The sequence below is a fragment of the Mya arenaria genome, chromosome 2 (genome assembly GCF_026914265.1).
Source record: "Mya arenaria isolate MELC-2E11 chromosome 2, ASM2691426v1".
Lineage (NCBI taxonomy): Eukaryota > Metazoa > Mollusca > Bivalvia > Myida > Myidae > Mya > Mya arenaria.
The window spans coordinates 16,533,046-16,552,590 of record NC_069123.1 but is presented as its reverse complement, the minus strand read 5'-3'; the positions used below and the strand labels follow the sequence as shown (position 1 = coordinate 16,552,590).

General features: G+C 33.0%; 1 protein-coding gene across 2 annotated transcripts in view; it reads left to right on the top strand.

Annotated features, from left to right (window-relative positions):
- LOC128208761 (uncharacterized) overlaps positions 1–19,545 on the top strand; it is a 140,169-nt gene that overhangs the window by 74,603 nt on the left and 46,021 nt on the right. For both annotated transcript variants that reach the window (XM_052912344.1, XM_052912334.1), the window contains exons 17-20: positions 3,378–3,584; positions 4,441–4,668; positions 4,939–5,097; positions 6,333–6,394. In XM_052912344.1, the coding sequence (XP_052768304.1) occupies positions 3,378–3,584; positions 4,441–4,668; positions 4,939–5,097; positions 6,333–6,394 (656 nt within the window). The remainder of the gene's footprint in view (positions 1–3,377; positions 3,585–4,440; positions 4,669–4,938; positions 5,098–6,332; positions 6,395–19,545) is intronic.

Sequence of the window (19,545 nt, the reverse complement as noted above, 5' to 3'; positions counted from 1 at the left end):
AATGCTTAATTGTAATCGTAGTTTGAGAAAATACTAAAATATAATTATTTCAGAACTGTCAAAAAGTTTGTCTGGAGAAATTGTCACTTGCGTCTAAAACGTGATTGTTTCTATTAAGATCCTTTTAATTTAATAAATAACACAAGCTAATGACAAAAAATACTTGCTTATTAAAACAAATCAAAACAAACACACCATAAAATGACTAATAATAGCTCGAAAAAAACAACCTTTTACTTCGATTGACTTGAATTTGAGAAAATACTAAAATATAATTATTTCAGAACTGTCAAAAAGTTTGTCTGGAATGTCACTTGCGTCTAAAACGTGATTGTTTCTATACTTCCTTTTAATTTAATAAATAACACAAGCTTATGACAAAAAATACTTGATTATTAATACAAATCAAAACAAACACACTAAAAAATGACTAATAATAGTTTGAAAAATACAACCTTTTACTTCGATTGACGTGACCTCGGTGTTTTTGACAAGGACAAACAAGAGCGGAACGCATATGTAATAAAAATAACAATTGGCTAAGAAAATCTCCGTGAACCAATGAAATACAGCGACGCTCTCGCTTTCATGCTGAGCTAGTCGTAACCGAACGTGAGCATAATTTAAACAGAGCTAGCTTTATCGCAAACGTAAACATGTGTCAGAGTGAATAAAAATAGGTAAAATGCAAATCTCACTGAAATAAAAGTGGCTTTTTTCATCAGGACTTATAAAATTTCCTGACAGTAAATGTCCGATTTTGATGTCTTTTCACTGCATTTTTTTTCACTGGAAATATTTTCGTCGGACATTGTGTCGGACAAAAACAGAAATTTCTGCCGGACATGACCGACTGTCCGACGGACATTATCTTTGACTGTACTTTGACCTGCCCAATTGCGTTCATAACCCCGATAATGACATCAATCCCTAATGCATTAATAAATATTTTTACCATTTACACCAATAGTTCATTATTTCATTTAAGTTAAGAATTGTAATTTTTTTATTTCATTCCATTTAAAAAAACTTTTCAGTAATCCTTTCTTACTCATTCTGAAAATTATTAAGAATGACCCGACTGTAACCGAAAATATTTTATCAAATGACTTCACAATAAGGCGGGTAAAGATCAATAAATTGAAATCACGCTGACATACGTCAGTGTAGGTTCTTATACGCAGAGGCCAATTTTTTTTTTGAACATGTTCAAAAGATTTTAGCGTATGGGAGCATATACCATATACGTTACGCATTATGCTCATCATACGCTAGACATAAGCTTGATACGCTAGAGTAACGCTAAAGGTACGTTACTCATATGTCAAGTACGCATCTCATACGATGGCATGAAAGTGGTCAGTTGAGCTGTAAATATATATAGAGTCCCATTTCCTCATCTTCATCAGTTGTAGATCGACAGAGAGACGATGGAGGAAGCTCTTCTCCAACACCATTACGAACTTATAAATTTAACAATTTGTTATGCTTAACGAAATAGAAGACAAGGAAGAAGAAGAAGGAGGAGGAGAATAAGACGCCAAATCTGGGTGAGACCATGGATTGGACGACGACGTCAGTTTGGCCTGTATGACCAGCTTATGGTTGAACTCAGAAATCAGGACCAAAGATCGTTCAAAAACTTCTTGCGAATGCCCCCTGAGATGTATGATGAGCTACATCAGAGGGGGCATCAGCAGGTTTACTTTTTTTGCCCTTTCCTTTGCCACGGGCCGAATACTTTTTTGCAGGCATCTTTACACCTTGAAGTCTAGTTTGGAAATGAAGGAACTGGGACAGTCCACAGTCGAAAGGAGGCGCTGCGTATGCGCTACTCAAACGTTACTCATAAGCTCACATACGTTATGCATACGTTACTCATACGCTTGCATATGCTACCCATACGGTGATAAACGCTACACTGACGGTGACTTAAGTTGACATACGCTCACACACGTACACAAACTTTTCTCATGCGCTACCTGTACGCGGGTTATTCGTTATACAAACGCTGTTCATACACTATTCATACGTTTGTAATGGACTGTTGTCGATAGCTCAGGTTTAAACGCTCGAAAGCTGTGCGTATAAGTAATTTTTCTAAAATTTTCACACGCAATACACACGTTTCTATCATGCGCTAGAGTGTGACTACACCATTAGTTTTGACCTTTTACCTCATGGCAAATCAAGCCAAATAAGGCCTGCCATTTAATGGCTAATAAGAACATTGATTACCAGTAGTGGCACTGAGGCTAAAAATTAATGAAAATAAAATATTTTAGATATTATATAAAGTTATTATCATATGACAAGTGAGACACTTAAAAGTCATTCTTAGTAGGTTGTATGCAATGATGATGCTTTGTCTTGAGTCCTTGAAAATGGTAGAAAAGTACTCTAATTTTCCCAGGTAGTTCAGTATAAATATTTTTCATGTCACTTCTGTGTTCATTGTTACTCTCTTTGGTGTATCAGGTAGCTCTGTCATTTCCCTAGGTGTTCCCATTATATAATTGAATGTCACTGCCATTTCTATTAGTTTTTCAGTCGTCTTTTTTCATATCACCATTGTGTCCGTCAGTATTATTGTTGTTGTATATTATGCTAATGCCAAAGTCTGTGCTCCCGATTTCATCTCATTGCTGTGTACATCATGGAGTGCTCCTTTCGTTGTATTTCATGTCATTTATGTGTTCAAATGTGCTTATGTTTTATTATTCTTTGTCATTAACTTCCCGCACATTTGGAGAACAATAGATTGTTAACAATAACTCAATGTTTTGGGGAATCTTACTTTAGCTGTTGATTAGTTTTTGAATCAGGGTATTTTCGGTGAGTTGCTCCAAACATTTTATGTTTTTAAGGATGGGCTGAAATACAAGCCTCTAACTAATTATTATAATTATATTGTTTTATGTTATAATTATTATATTATGTAGTCCTTTCTGTTTTTCTGTTTCTTAATACATAGATATACTTACAATAACTCCAAACTTAACTAAGTCTTAAACACTCCTGCACCATTGCCGGTGTCATAATGGTTGAATATTTGAACTGCTCTATCTAACAGCTCAGACTTTATATAATAGTATAGTATAATTTAAATATGAATTTTATTTAGCTGTAATTCAACCTTTTGAACATAATCATGCATATGTTTAAAATAGATATGATATAAATTGTCTTTTAATAGGATTTTTAATTATATGAGTTTTTTTTATTATAGTGGCACAAGCGTTAAGATGTCACATAAGAATTTATTGCCCTAAGTAATGTATTGGAAATATATAGGGACATTATATCATGATACCAATGCCGTTAAGGATATATGAACATATTCAAATTAATATTAAGAAAGATTAAATTCTTTACAGGCTAGCAACTATATTCTGAGGAAATGCTACACATTGCCTACTGACTACAGTAACATTACCTGCGAAGTTTTGGACCAAGGCAGAGAATATCCAAGTCTCCTGTCATATTTACCAAGTGCCTTCTACAGGAACATGCCTGCAAACATCACCTGTGATCCAGCATGTTCAACACTTTTTTCAACTGGAAGACAAAAGCCAGAATTCTATGTAAGAAATATCTCTTCTATGTGGGGGACAACAGTAAAACTGCAATAACACAAACAGGCGATAACTCAACTGTGGATTGGTTGAGGTAATGTGTCATGGCTAGGTCTCAAAAGTTATTCCTTCTATTTTCATATTAAATCTACTGACGATAACTCCAAACCTAGTCTTGCAAGCACCATTGCTGGTCCCAAATACACTAAAGCTTATAAATAACTTGAGGTGATAAGTTTACACATTTTCCTGAAGCTGTGTGCTAAAATCTATTGACAGTTGCTCAAATTTTCGGAAATTGTAAAATTGGAATGACAGACAAAAGAAAAATTGTGAAGTGTGAAAACCGAAATTCACCATAAATATCATCTCAATTATCATGTGATATTAATAGATAAGGATATTTGAGATTATGAAGGAGAGAAGATAATGAGACGCTAAGTGCGTGGACTGTAAATGACCCTTTCAACATATTATGGATTTTCCACAATGTAAGAAATAAATGGTGTCTGCAGCGTGAAATGAACATCCAGTATGACAAAGTACATGTAATTGATGTAATTTCGCTTTTAATTGGAAGAAATAAAAGTTTTGAATTTGAAAATGAATATAAATATGAAGTGTTTTGAAGTCAAAATCTGAAAAAGGCATTTTATAAAGTAGTAAAATGGAAACTTGGATTACTCCAACTGCAGGAAACTTCGGTTTTAGGTTGGGCACTGCTTTCTCCAGTTATTGCAGTTTTACTGTATAAGTCTGAAAGTAGTTTGCATTACCGGTAATTCATATGTATCTGTGACATAGTACTGGATTTTATGATATCAGAAATTTGTTTACTTCTTACTACTTTTGTATATTTTTTTAGGATGGGATAATTATGGAGAAATGTTATGCATCTAGCGATGTAAAGCTGGACAGTGCTGCAGTAGCCCAGATGGGATCCATGGTGGCTGAACTTCCTGTGGACAAGATTGAGGAAATCTCTGCAGCTGACCTTGTCTCGAACATGGACACCATTAAGAAGGGATTGAAGAAAAAAAACAAGGGAAAAGGCAGTCGAAATAAAAATGCTATAAGGCAGATAATGAAAAAAGTAGAGTACCCTTAATAAAAATTAATTTAAAGAGTTAAATATTCACAAAACAGTCAATTGTGTTCATTCAATCTTATCACTGCTTGTATTGACATAAACTCATTATAACAGTAACAATCCTGATAACTGTATGCAATATGAAAAAAGATATATACTTTTCAATATTCATCCTATTAGTTCCATTTTGAAGTATACCAACTAAACAGCTTATTGTTTACTGATGCTTTGCTGATATGAGCTGACATAAACTCTGATGTATTAACTCTACAGGTGGCTTTGGAAAAGGGTGATGTGTCTGCTATGTCTGACTGTCAGACTTGCATGGAAACGCTTTCTCTCAAGGATCTCAAAAATTCTGTCAGTGACCCTGCACAGATCATTGTCAAACTGGGCATAGACAAGCATGATGTTCAACTAACTGATTCTCAGGTAATTATTTTATGCTGCTCTTACCAAAAATGACATATTTGTTGAATTCAGTGTAAGAAAGCAGTCTTCGTAACCCAGGGTTGCCCAAAGCGTGGGACAAGTAAATCCCGTTTTGGACAAGTCAAAATTCCCAGGTGGTTGCCCGAACAGGCAAGTGCATTTTTCCAAAATTTTAAATCCCTCATTTTTCATAATTTCTTCAGCAACAATTCTCAAATCCTGAATGAACTTTCTAAATATTGGCTTCAGTATTTTGGTTTTGAGCACAGAAATTGTAAATGACCCAAAATTGACCCATCATAAATTTGTAGTATGTGTCAGTTTTCACCCAGGAGAATTTCAGTGTGAGAGTGGGTATCGTCTGAAAGAAGCCTCAAGGCATGATCTGAATGTTTGTTTAATCCGCAAGAGCAATTAACACCCGAAGTGACAAGTGATTATCGATCTAGAATCTGATCGGTAACTGTCAATTAGCAGCACTCAAACTCAATTGCATAATATTGACTCCGCCCATTATGCAAATTAATGGACACCTTCCGCTTTTTCGCTAAGTACAATGGTGTGGAAAAACAACAATGCTAAGATCTATTTTGGTCATTTATTTCAAGTTCTTTTATTATATCTCGGGTAAATTAAAAAAAATCCTATTTAATGTGTGACAGAAAAATAAACAGTTTTCGAAGCACATGGTCTAAAAAGTGGGGGAAACAGGTGCACGCTAGCTTCCTGTCAATTTTAATGAAAGTGAAAGAAGAACTGCGTAAATCGTTGTCAGTGTTAATGTTACAGTTATGTTCTATATAAATGAAAAAAAAAGTAAGAAAGATGTTGTTGCAAATAAACAATCGCTGGTGCATATTGGAATTTGACAAGGATGCATTTGGTTACATAACAAACATGTATTAAATAGATAATAAGTTCGTCAGAGTCGGAAAATATTTTTCCAAGTTTTGACTCTGGGATTTTTACCCACCTAAGAAAAGGAAATAAGACGAGGTATTCTATTAAAAGTTATTTTGATTATTTTTCGTTTTGCTTGAGATTTTTACGAAATTCACAGTGAATCTAATACAGCAGATCTTTATTTCACTGTCATTCAATTTGCCCAGACCTTTTGTTTGTGTATTGAAAACATTGTTTTTGTCGTAGTGCGTCATGTCATTTATTCATGACAAATTCATGATTAATACTGAATTAAATAACCTTTAAGAGTTTCTTACTCTCTATCTGTACAGGCGAAATTTGTTGCCAAAAAACTGATGAAGGATGGCACCAACCGTACAGCAGATGATTTTAGGTTATTTAAATTTTGTTTTAGTTGTCCTTTGTTATTATGTTGTGTTTAGTGTTTTCTGTGTTATATGAGCAAATGTTATATTCTTTTGTTTTTTCAATTTTATTTTCTCAAATATACATGTACATCATACATATATTCATAAAGTATACAAAAGTCGTGTTCCAAATTCAATCATGAAGAAAATATTGTGTTTTTTCTGTTTTTTGGGTGTTAGTTAAGAAAGTAAGAAATGTTAGATAGAAGAAGGCAAGAAAGCAATGTGGATGAAATTTACATTCTTACATTGGTGTAAACTTGTGGTATTCAAGAATTAAGCTTGTTAAGTACTAGGATCCATCTACCAAGAAAAGCATGCAATTTATTTTTGGCCATAGCTATTATCTTTTCAGATTGCAGTCTCTTTGAAAAATATGGAACAAAAGCCTCGAAGATAGGCGTACTTCCTTCACACTTTGATTTAAAGATAAAGTATTTTGCAAGAAGTATAACGAAGTTAATTGCATATTCATAATTTCCATTTAAAGACTTAAAGTTACAGAAAGTGACCTCACTGTAGTTTATTGTCGAAATATCAACCTCAAATATGCTTATAAGAAAGCGTGTTATTTTGTTCCAGAATATTTGGGTGGAATGGCATTCCCAAAACATATGTTTATTCGAATCTATATACATAGAGCAAAAATCACATAGACTGCAAGAACTAATATTGTATCGATAAAGTTTACTATTATCAGGCAGTATTCTAAGAAGAAATTTGTACTGAAATGCTCTTAATTTGGTATCAATGCAAAGTTTGAATGATTGGGTATAAATATTTTTCCAATTTAGATCATTTACGCTTAGTTCTGCCTCCCATATTCCTTCTTTCGCATTTTGCACTGGTTTTTGGTTTAAAATAAGTTTCTGGTATACCAGCTTGCATATTTTAGTATTTTCAGTCACCTTATTTAAAAAAAACGTAGGTACATTATAATTCATTTCCTCTAATTTTACTTTTGATTTCCAATTTTGAGGAATACACTTCAAAAGCGTGTAATATTTCATGTAATCATGTTGGTTAATATCGTATAGTCTGTGTAGATCCTCAAAATTGTAAAACTGTTTTTGTTGAAAGTTATACAGATGCTCAATGTATAGTACACCTTTGCTGTACCAATTCTTATAGAAAAATGTGTCATCGTTTTGTTGTCTAATGTAACTATTGTTCCAAATAATTTCTTTTGCTATAATGTTTACTTCTTTTCTAAATGTTACACTTGCCCATGATTTAATTATATCACGAAGAAATTTCGATTTTATTTCAAGCCTATCAATTTTATTCGGGTCTAGATTACATTTGAAAATAAAATCTTTTCCAAATCTAACCATCATATTTTCATATATTTTTACCCATTTTGAATCTTTTTGAAACAGCATTCGTTTAACCCAGCTTGATTTTATTGCACATTCGAATTTTAATATGTCTAGCATTTTTAAACCTCCATTTTCATAACTTTGTATAATCTGATTTCTTGAAACTTTATCAGGTTTATTGTCCCATAAATATTTAAACATTTTTTGTTTAATATCATTTAAAAATGTGTGTGAGGGTGATTCAAGTACTGTTAATGGGTACAATAACTTTGGAATTGCAAACGTTTTCAGAACTGTTATTTTTCCTAAAAGCGAAAGATTCCATTTTTTCCATTTTTCTAAACAGGCTTCGAATTCCAGCATTTTATCTTTAAAATTCAAATCATTTATGACTTTTGAATTGTTACTGAATATAATTCCTAGTGCCTGCGCTGTGTTCATGTTACATTCGAAATTGCTGTCGCAGAATCTTGTTTTGTTATCTTTCAGTGATCCTAGCCTTAAAATTGAGCACTTTGATTTGTTTAGAGTTAATCCTGATATACTTCCATAATTATCTAAAGTTTTAATAAGAGTGTCGAAGGATTTTTTTGATCCATCTAAAATGAAACTAGCATCGTCCGCAAATAGGGTTTGTTTTAGGTCAATATTGTTTACTTTTATACCTTTGATATTCTCATTTTTACTGATTTCAATAGACAATAGTTCGATGCAACAAATGAATAAATACGGGGAAAGAGGGCATCCTTGTCTCACACCTTTACGTATATTAAAGAACTCGGATAAAAAACCGTTATTCGTAACACAACCTTTGGCATCTGAATAAAATAGTTGAACCCATTTTATTATATCATTGCCGAAATTGAACTTTTTAAGGCATTTTGTTAGGAAATTGTGATCGAGGCTATCAAAGGCTTTATTAAAATCAGAAAAGAATATCAAACCTTCATTATCATTTTCATTTGTAAAATCAATTACTTCTTGAAGAATTCTGACATTTTCCCCAATATATCTCCCCTTGATAAAACCTGTCTGATCACAACTTATAATCTTCTGTAAGAATGGTTTTACTCTATTGGCAATTGACTTTGAAGCTATTTTATAATCTATATTAAGAAGCGAAATTGGTCTCCAATTGTTTATTTGAGTTATATCTTTATCTTTTTTCGGAAGAAGGGTGATAATACTTTGTTTTTGCAATTCTGTCAAACTTCCAATTTCTAATGAATAATTTAAAGACTTAACTAAGTATTTTTTTATTTCGTTCCAGAAAGTTTTATTAAATTCCGCTGTCAGACCATCCGACCCGGGACTTTTGTTATTTTTCATTGCGTTTAAAGCGTTAAAACATTCATATTCAGTAAGATCTGCCTGCCTATGATCTTCATTTGAAAGACAGTTATTCTCATTTTGAAAGAAGGGGGTATTTTCTGGATATTCTATATAGTCATCCTTCTTATAAAGCGATTCATAAAATGATTTTGCATGAGCTAGAACTAGATTATTATCTGATACAAGATTGCCATTAATATTTAGCTGATTGAATGTTTTTTGTAGTGATCGTTTTTTCTCTAAATTTGCAAAATATTTAGTATTTTTTTCAAACCCTTCGATCCATTCGGCTTTTGATCTAATTAATATCCCTTTTATCTTTTCTTCGTTAAGTTTGTTTAATTTTTCTTTTTCTTTGTTTAATTTATCTAGATTTTCATTTGTTTGTGAACTATGAAGGTCGGTTTCTATATTTCGTATATTCTGCAATATTTTGTTTTCTTCTTTTAAATCATTATTTCTTTTAAAGACTGAATATTTTATAGAATCGTCCCTGATTCTTCCTTTAATAACCTCCCAGAGTGTATTAGGGTTCGAATTTCTGTTACATTCTACAATTTCAATAATTGATTGCCGAATTTTACTTATATAAATTTCATCTGTTAATAATGAATTGTTGATTTTGAAATAGCCTGGACCGCGGTTATCTTGAACTTCATTTAAGGCTAATGTTACAATTGAATGATCTGATTTAAAACCAGGTTTTATTTCGCAAGTTGAAGTGATGTTTGTTAGCTCTGATGATGACAAGAAATAGTCTAATCTACAGAATATTGGTGGCTTTGTATTTGAATGCCATGTAAACATTTTCTTGTAGGGGTTTAAGACCCGCCAAATATCTTCTAAATCGTAAGCGTTCATTATTTGTTTTAATTTATTTGAACATTTGATATGTGTGTTCTGACAACCATTTAGTTTATCATATTTAAAATCGAGAATTGTATTAAAATCACCACCTATTAGTACTGTTTTATCCGAATTTTCTTCCAGCAGTTTTTCTATATGATGCAAAAAATCTGTATCGTCAGTATTTGGCGCATATATATTTATTATAACGATATCTAGGCTGCCTATCTTCAGTGATAACATTTGTAAACGACCTGTTATTATTTCTTTATAATCTATGTAACTATGGGACAAATTAGAGTTTAAAAAAATACCAACCCCTTTGCTATTTGTGCTATCTCCACTTAAGAAAAGTTCGCCGTTCCACATTTCCCCCCATTTGTATTTATTGTCGGCATTGGAGTAATGTATTTCTTGTAACAAGCATATTGAATATTTTTGAGATATTAACCAATTTAGGACATCATTACGTTTTGTTCTAGCTGCTAGCCCCTTAACATTAAATGTGCATATTTTTATAATCATTACAGTACCAAATAGTTCGTGTAAAAAACAAAACACATCCACATTGTGCTATAAAGAGTAGTGGGAAGTAGAGTGAAAGAGAGTAGTATGCATAACATATGATACGACATATAACATGTTTGAAGTGTGGATAAATGGATCTTGTTGAGGTAGTTGGTTTTGTAAGTTGTTAGACAAATTTGCTATTGAGTATACACGATTTGTAATTCAAAAGCAGTCGGCCTAAGTTTAAAACAAAATAAAAGCAGAAAAACAACAGAAAACAATGCAGAGCTGTCATGGAATTGTATAATCTAAGAGTGCGTAGTCAGTTTCATTTTAGTATATAATACTTTAGGGATAAAGCTATTTAGTACATTGAAACAACAACTTGACTTGAGGTAAAACAAACTAGTGAAAAGGCTAGTTAGTCTAGGTTAAGAAAGATATACTAATAACTAAAAGCGAAAATGATTTTGGAATGACATTGTATTATTTGTTTTTGTTCAATAAGTTGACATATTCTTTCCAACATGAAGCAAGAAGGAAAAGATAACTGAAAACCCTAACATCGTGCTGATATCAAAAGATAAATACAACGTAGTAGAACGATGTATCCATTAACATTAACAATACTTTCAGTATATGAGAACTACTTATATTACAAATCCATCTAGAATTTACAAACGTGTATTATGACTAGGATACAATATAATAATACACTGAGTAAGCCTATATCACATGACAAACTAAATGATATGTTTGTAAAACAAATTAACATGAACCATGCACAAATGATTTTGTTTTGAAATTAAAAATAATTATTTTATGACTCTGTATCTAGACTGTTTTAAAAGTGCAGTTACGCCATGCACAAATGATTTTGTTTTGTCATTATAAATGTTATATTGTATAACTTTATCTGAAACTTTATCTTTTTATTTTAAACTGTTTTAAATGCGCAATTCCACCCAGTGTAATAGTGCGCTTATCTAATCCATATATACCCTTGCTTGACCGAAATTGCTATTTGAAAGCCTGAAAATGTCAAGCATAAAGGACATGGATAGTGTGTGTAAAAATGAAAAATACTTTTACAAATAATTTTTTATCATTCACTGTTATCCTTTTATAATAAAAGGAAAAACCATTGGAAGTAAAAAAAAACAGTATATGTATATTTACTATAAGTATTAAGGGGTGGATTGCTCAAAGGCAGTAAATAAACATTGGTTTTTCAAAAGTAACAAAGAAAGAACACTATTTGTAATCCTAAAAAAAAACAAAAAACTTTCAGCCGATGATAATGCATGTACTTTTTCATTGACAGTAAACAAACACTCAGTAACAAAGACCAGGATTTTGTTCATCATTACAAATCCCTTAGCATTTAAAGTATCAAAGTGTCAATGTATAAAACACAATCACTATTGCTACAGTTTAAAACATACAAAGGGATTAAATATTTACTGTATCAGGTTATTTTGTTACTATACAGGTGAAGGTGTAATCTATACTTGTAATAAAAAGTTCCACCGGTGAAGAAACAGACTGGGGTTAACATTGTTCTTATTTATGAAAAGGCCAAGGTAAATCGATCCAATGGTCATAGTCTTCATACTTGACAAGATGAACTTGGCCATTTGAGGTTTTGTAGAAAATCTTTCCTCTACTGAACCATGCTTCACTCACTTCGTCAATCATTTTCTTTTTAACACACATTAGCACGTGCAAGTTCAGCTGTGTCAAGTCATCGTTTACAAAGACCCCAGTGCCCCGAAGATTTCTACGGTTTCGCATAATACACATTTTATTGAATCTTGAAGCTAGTTTGACAATCACATCCCTGTTTTGTGACTTCTTGTTTGGCAGTCTATGTGCCATGTCTACATCACTTGCCTTGAGCTCAATAATGTCTTTATCCTGTAAATATTGTTGTACTTTTGTAAGTGTTTCTTCTGCTGTCTCCCTAGGATTTGTGTCTGGTAAACCTCTGATTATTATATTGTTTATTCTACTATATTGTTCACTTTCATTTTCAAATTTTCTGTGTTTCTCACGTTCGAAATCTAACTGATTATTCACTCTGAATGTTTCTTCTTTATTCTTTTCTAGCTGTTCTTCAAGCGCCGTAACTTTCTGTGCAAGCTTTTCACTACTTTCTTCCTTTTCAAACAATTTCCCTTCAAGAATCTCAATTCTGTTGGTAACAGACTTCAAAAGATCTTCCTTCATTTCAGTCATAAGATCCTTAATGCTGCTTCTTATTGTCCCATCACCCTTTAGTACAGCCTTTTCAATTTTGCTTTCTAATCGTTCTAATTTAGTGTTTATTTGCTTCCACTGTTTCATTATTTCTTTTATATCAGCCATGTCAGAATCCTCATTTATCTCAGCTTTTTTGGATTTCTTCTTTTTTTGTTTTTCCTTCGTTGTTCCCTCTGCTTCAATTCCTTTTGTTCTACTTGTATCTAGTTCGCTCACGCTTGAGGTTTCACTGCGTTTGCGTTTTAAATCAAGGTCAACATCTGCATTTATTAATGTTTGTGTCGCCATATTTTTTTCTCACAGTATACTTTTCAAAATTTTCAGCGCTCAGTTTTTTCAATGTTAAAGTTTCGCATTTTAACAAAGTGACAAGTCATGATATATTTTATTTACCTATTTGATCATCCAATTCATTGATTTGCACTAAAATCCATTTTCACCACACTGCTGGATACTACATATTGTTACATTTTTATCAGAGCATATTTTGTTTACATCTTACCATAAGGTTACATACCACCATTCTTTTGTTTGCAAATGTTATATTCTTTGCACACCAATAAGGATGATGCCACTGATGACACCATTGCTATGATAAATACATTTACTATTTTCTGCTCAAAACAGACATACTTAACCTTCACATTTGATTGGCTTGATAAACATAACATTGTGATGTTGTTTCATAAAAGTTTGACCCTGCCTACAATATAGCGAAAAACACAACCTTTTTTCTGGATATTTCAATTAAATCGGGCAACCAGTCAGACCGCAGTAACAAATCAAAACGTCATGCGGTTGTTATGAAGTAAATAAGCAAGTAATGAACACAGTATCATGTTAATTTTTCTATCAGCATGGAAACCAATGTCTGTATGGAATTGTACCATGTTTGAGGGTATTTTCTTTGATTTTCTTGTCCGGGCTGTACCATCTCTATATACTCAATTTTATAGATGCAATATATTATTTTTTTGTTGCAATATTTTTGAAAAGATAAAGTTCTATCAGTGTGTGTATACCACATGATAAATTACGTCATATATGCTATGTCGGAAGGCAACACTGCTTAAAATGAACACTTAAATCAAAGATAACTTTTCATTTACAACTCCATTTTAAATGAAACAAAGGGCAGTCTAAAAAGGTTAAAGAGCCCCGTATTTGTTTCATTACCGAAATTTGATAAGGTGATTAGTTTCCTCAAACACTTCGACAAACCTGTTTCCAAAATAATGTTTGACAGTGCTCGGTTAGACGGCCGTATTGTGAAAAGGTTTGTCGAAGTGTTTTAAAAAGCTAAACTCGCAATCAAACTCTGGTAAAAGACCAAAGGCAGGGCTACGTAAGCGACGTAGACGGTGAAGAAATAGTGAAGTTATCTTTGTTCAAAGTTTTTTTCGAATCAAACTATTGCCTTCCGATGTAGCATTTATGACACATTTTATTATGTGGTATACACACGGACTTTTTCAAGTGAAATATTGAATTACTAAAATAATTATGATTAAAAATAATTTTGTTTAACAATTATTTTTAAAAAATATATATTAAAATTAGTGTTGGGAATGGGACAGAAATATTACTATCGATAATCGGATTATAAAACCAATCAATGATTGATTATTAAATGATTTAATCTTTATTAAATTATCTTAGGTCATCATATTTAAGGCATACAGATTCAGTACATGCACCAATTTTAAGCACCAATGTTCCCTTACAACAGTGTTTGTACATTTCTTTGTATAAATTACATTATTTATTCAGAATGCAACTATCCTTTAGTGTTTACAAGTTACTATTACAGACCATGACACCACAGGCTCTAATATTTGCCTTACATTTAGTAGTGTATACATGTGCAGAATAAATACAAAGAAAGATATCATTTTTATGCCCCCGAAGGTGGGCATATTAAAATTGCACCGTCCGTCCATCTGTCCGTGTGTCTGGCTCAATAACTCGTGTCCGGGCTGTAACTTTCTCTTTTATGGACAGACTTTAAAATAACTTGCCACATGTATCAACATACCAAGACGAAGTGTCGCGTGCAAGACCCATGTCCCTACCTCTAAGGTCAAGGTCACACTTAGTGTTTATTCACAATGGAATGCTGCATATAAGGACATAGAGTATAGGTGGTCATGTCCGGGCTGTAACTTTTCCGTGTATGAACATATTTTAAAATTACTTGCCAGATGTGTTTGACATACCAAGACGACGTGTCCTTACCTCTAAAGTCAAGGTCACACTTAGTGTTATTCACAATGGTATGCTGCATATATAAGGACATAGAGTATAGGTTGTTGTGTCGGGGCTGTAATTTTCTCTTGTATGGATAGATTTTAAAATAACATGGCACATGTGTTTGGCATATAAAGATTTTAGGTCATATGCAAGATCCGCATGCATACATCAAAGGTCAGTGTTTGATCTTAACTTTTCATGTACTGACCTTCTTCATAGGTCAATGTCACATTCGGGGTCATTCGTCACATACTGTGACAGCTCTTGTTTTTAATAGTCAGTGACAAGTTTAACACGCATGTGAATATTCTATATGTTTTGCAAGAACATTTTCTTTCAGAAAACTGCAAAAAACTAAATTCTTACATGGTTAGATGTAAACTGTTAAATATTCTAAAAATCACATCTAAACCACAAATTTGAGAAGTTGAGAACCAATCATTTAGCAGTTAACTTACAAAGGAAATGTGTAATAAGCTACTGTAGTGACTTGATAAGAAGATGACTAGACAACACAGTATTACCTTATCATTACAACATTAAGTAGCATTAACCAGAAACAAAACATATTTGCATGACAAAATCTTTACTGCTAGTCCGGTAGCAGTTACATGCCTTGTTTGTATAATCGATTGTTTAAATTTCACAATCGATTGTCGCTGATGTAAGCCTTTCCAATCAATTGACTTTTTGTAGTAATCACCCTGTCTGTCTGTTTGTCCATGCACATTTTTGTGGTGATTATGTGTTGTCCGTCAGTCGTGACCATTTTCCTTCAAACAATTTTTCCTCCAAATCCACTTGGATAATTTCAATGAAACTTCAAAGGAATGTTGGGTGTACCTCTGTCAGATTCCTTCAATAAAAATGGTTCCATGCACAACTCTGGTTGCCATGGCAGCTGCAAAGAAATAATTAAAATCTTCTGGCCCAATTTCAATATAATTTCATAGAAATGCTCCTTAGGTGACCTTGTTTCAAAATACTACAAAAAACCATGGCCGCCAGGGGGCAGGGCCACTTTGCACTCTATATCTATATATGGAAACATTTGAAAATCTTCTCCTCAGAATCCACTAGACCTATTTAAAACCGTCTTACAAATTCCTTTACCCCATGTTAATTCATAAAAAAGCCTTGCCACCAGCAGGGGTCGACACTAACCATTTTCCCAAGGGATCCCGAAGGGACACCAACATCTGACATCAGGTGTCCCTTCCTGAAATTAAGAGTCCCTTCCATTTTTTACAGTTTTTTTCATTAAGGAGCCTGTTTTAATATTAAATTGAACATACAAATCCAGTGCCTTTTACTTTTCAATTTGTTATTCAAGTATACACCATATTATACATGTTTTCAACAGCATGCAATGACAAGTTAGTTATAGCACAATGTCACCCATGTAAACCTCTGGCAATGGCAGAGAGGAAGATTTGGGTCTTAAGTCGGTAGATTGGGTTCAAAAGTGGTAGAATGTCTAAGTCACACAATGGGTACAATGTAAACAAAAACTTGCTGTTGTTATTATTTTTAGATTTTCGGAAAATACGCATTAAAAATGCCATGGTTCAGGGTCTTGTCAGATGTCATTGCTTTTGATTGAAAAACAGTAGGAATATTACATCTGGCTTGTGAATCAATCAGACTGCCCAACAAGTGTAGTGTAAACTGGAAGAGCAGACTACTGGAAAATAGTGTATGTTTATTTTCGCGCCAAAATGTCATAAATTTTTTATCCATTGATTGAAGATAAATAATAAAACTTTGGGAATTTTATTTCTATAATGTTTTGATCAAGGCATAAAACAAAGAATGCTGAATAGTAGGATGGCTTCCCAGTAAACTAGTTCCGTAGGATGCCAGTCTTTTGTGCCGTAAATGTTACTGTAACAACTCGATGGTCGCATCATTAAGGCATCAAAGTCAGCAGTTTTGGCATCTTTTTGGGCGGTTTTGACACATGAGCAAACTAGTTCACCATAATTATTGTACCGATTATAAAAGTCTGTCACCTCTGACACCATAATTATTGTACCGATTATTAAAGTCCGTTACCTCTGACCTTGTTGATAATGTAAACAACAAAGCGGAAGCGTTAACCCGCATGCGCACTGTGAAATGACCTGTTTATTTATAGATTCATGACGTAATTATAGTGAAAAGGTCAGCCATACTTTCGCTTTAGTGTGTGCGACGTATTAATATTAATATCTTTTTTACATGCACTGTCAAGAAAGTTAGGGGGACCCAAATTTAGGTAATTAATTCATGAAACGCTATTTATTTATTGATATTTAGCTTTTATCGGTCAAAATTTAAGTGTCCCGACAGAATACCGGACTTTGAAGTTCAGGTGTTCCTCCCGAAAAATTAGTGTCCTCAGGATTCCGGGACCCCGTTAGTGTCGAACACTGCCACCAGTGCATGGCTACTTTTCTCTATTGTGTATGTGGAAAAATCATCTCTCCAACAACATTTGCCCAATTTCAAAATAATTTCACAGAATTGTTTTTACCGTGACCCTCTATCAGATTCATTCACTTACATGATGATTGACAAAAAACATGGCCTCCAGGGACATGGCTACTTTTCACAATATGTCCTTGAAAAACTTTGAAAACCTTCTTATCAGAAACCATTGGCATGATTTCAAAATAATTTCACGGAAAAATTGTTCCTTCGGTTAACCTCTAGCAAATTCATTCACCCTATGTTGTTACATAAAAAACATGTCTGCCAGGATATTAAATTCAAACTTTCTTTTACGAATCCTCACAGTAATAATACACTATTTTGTTACTTGTGAATACTAAAATATTGTCACTATTTATGGCCCTCAGTTTACTTTGAAATTATGACAATATTTATGGTTTATTTTATAACTTAAAAAACATTTATGATATTAAATTCAAACTTTCTTAATTGCTCTTTTGTTGCAAGTTAATGCTTAAATAATGTCTCATTTATGGCCCTTTGGATACTTAGAAATTATGGCATTTAGTACATGTATATGATGATCGACAGCTCCTTGGTAATATACTTATTTAACCCTTTACTTCATGTAAAACCAAGCCATATCAGGCTGCCAGTGAATGGCTTATCAGTTCATATCAGTACCCCTACTTCATAAGAGATTAATGGTTATTATTGGAATTTTGACCCTCATGTATTACAAACCTATTTTCTTAGTATTTCTTTTAAGTTAATCAATAAGTCATCAATGTAAAGCTTTTAGAGATTTAAATTAGAGAAATAAATATAAAAGTTGAACCACAGTCACAGTATGTATTACATTCCATAATTTAAAAAAATAAAATGAACAAACATAGTTATTATTCAGCTACTACATCAGGCCTACATGTTTTTGTTTTCTAAATTAATATCGTTTATTGCATGTCCAGGTATTGCCATTATTGGGTTTGTTTATAAAAATCCTCATTTGGCGTATCATTGTGCACGTGACGTTGATGTCCAAACTAGCCATCTTGACATCGTTCTCAACATCACTTTAATCGAAGCCAGAATGTTCAGATTCGTCAGTCAATCACTGAAATATAAATGACATTATTCAGCAATGTTGTTTTAAACCAAAGTGAACAAGGGCAGAAATTAGTTCTTAATTGTATTCTTGTTTATTCGAAAACGCGTGTTTCAACAGCTGTTGATGTTAAATTGGGTCATGTCAAAGTTAAACAATTTTGATTGTCATTCTTTTATAACATATTTTGTACTTACTTTCAATTTGTAGAAGCAGATGCGCAATTTTATGACTGGATTAGCGAAACAGGAGTGACACATATGTCCCATATAATGATTTATGGCCTTTGTTTATACAAGCCAGACGATTTTTTGTTTATCCAACATGGCTGACATTTTGACACGATTCTGAACCATGACCTGTGACATCAGGCGCGTGATCAATAAAATATAGTTGTATTATTGGTAGTTAATTATAACTTGCAACTGTGTGTAAATTTCCACGAGGAAAACGAGACAGGAATGCCCACAAACCTGCGCAGTCAACGTTTCACGCATCTTTGATACCAATGACCTTATTTCGCGATTTTCAGAAATTCTTAAAATAGTAACATCGTGTGTTTTTTAGTGCATTTTTGTATTTATCAATGTTTATACTTCATAAAAATGAATTTATTTTAAATAAACAAGCAACAGGTATGCAAATAAATGACCCTACATTACGAGTATGTAGAATAACGTATCTATCGATAAAGCGTGAATCTCCGTATCTATGAAGCTATGGATAAGTAAAAATGCGTATCTATGAAGTAAAGGGTAAATTAAAACATGCCTTAATATTGCTCCCCCTTTCAAATATGCTATCATTCGGGGCCCTAAAAATATCTCTCTTGTGATGACTATGTTACAAGTCTGTGACGGTCCGCTCTAGGCGAATGTGCGTTCATAGTATAACATTTCATTTTAGACGTAAGTACGTTCATAGTATGTTGCTTTACTTGGTTGGTAATATACAAATTAGCAAATCTCAGGCTCTGTGTGGATTGAGAATTTACTGTATGTAGACCATTAGACCCCTTCAGAGTGGAACATTGTTCTCTGAAGGGATCTGATGCGTCTTT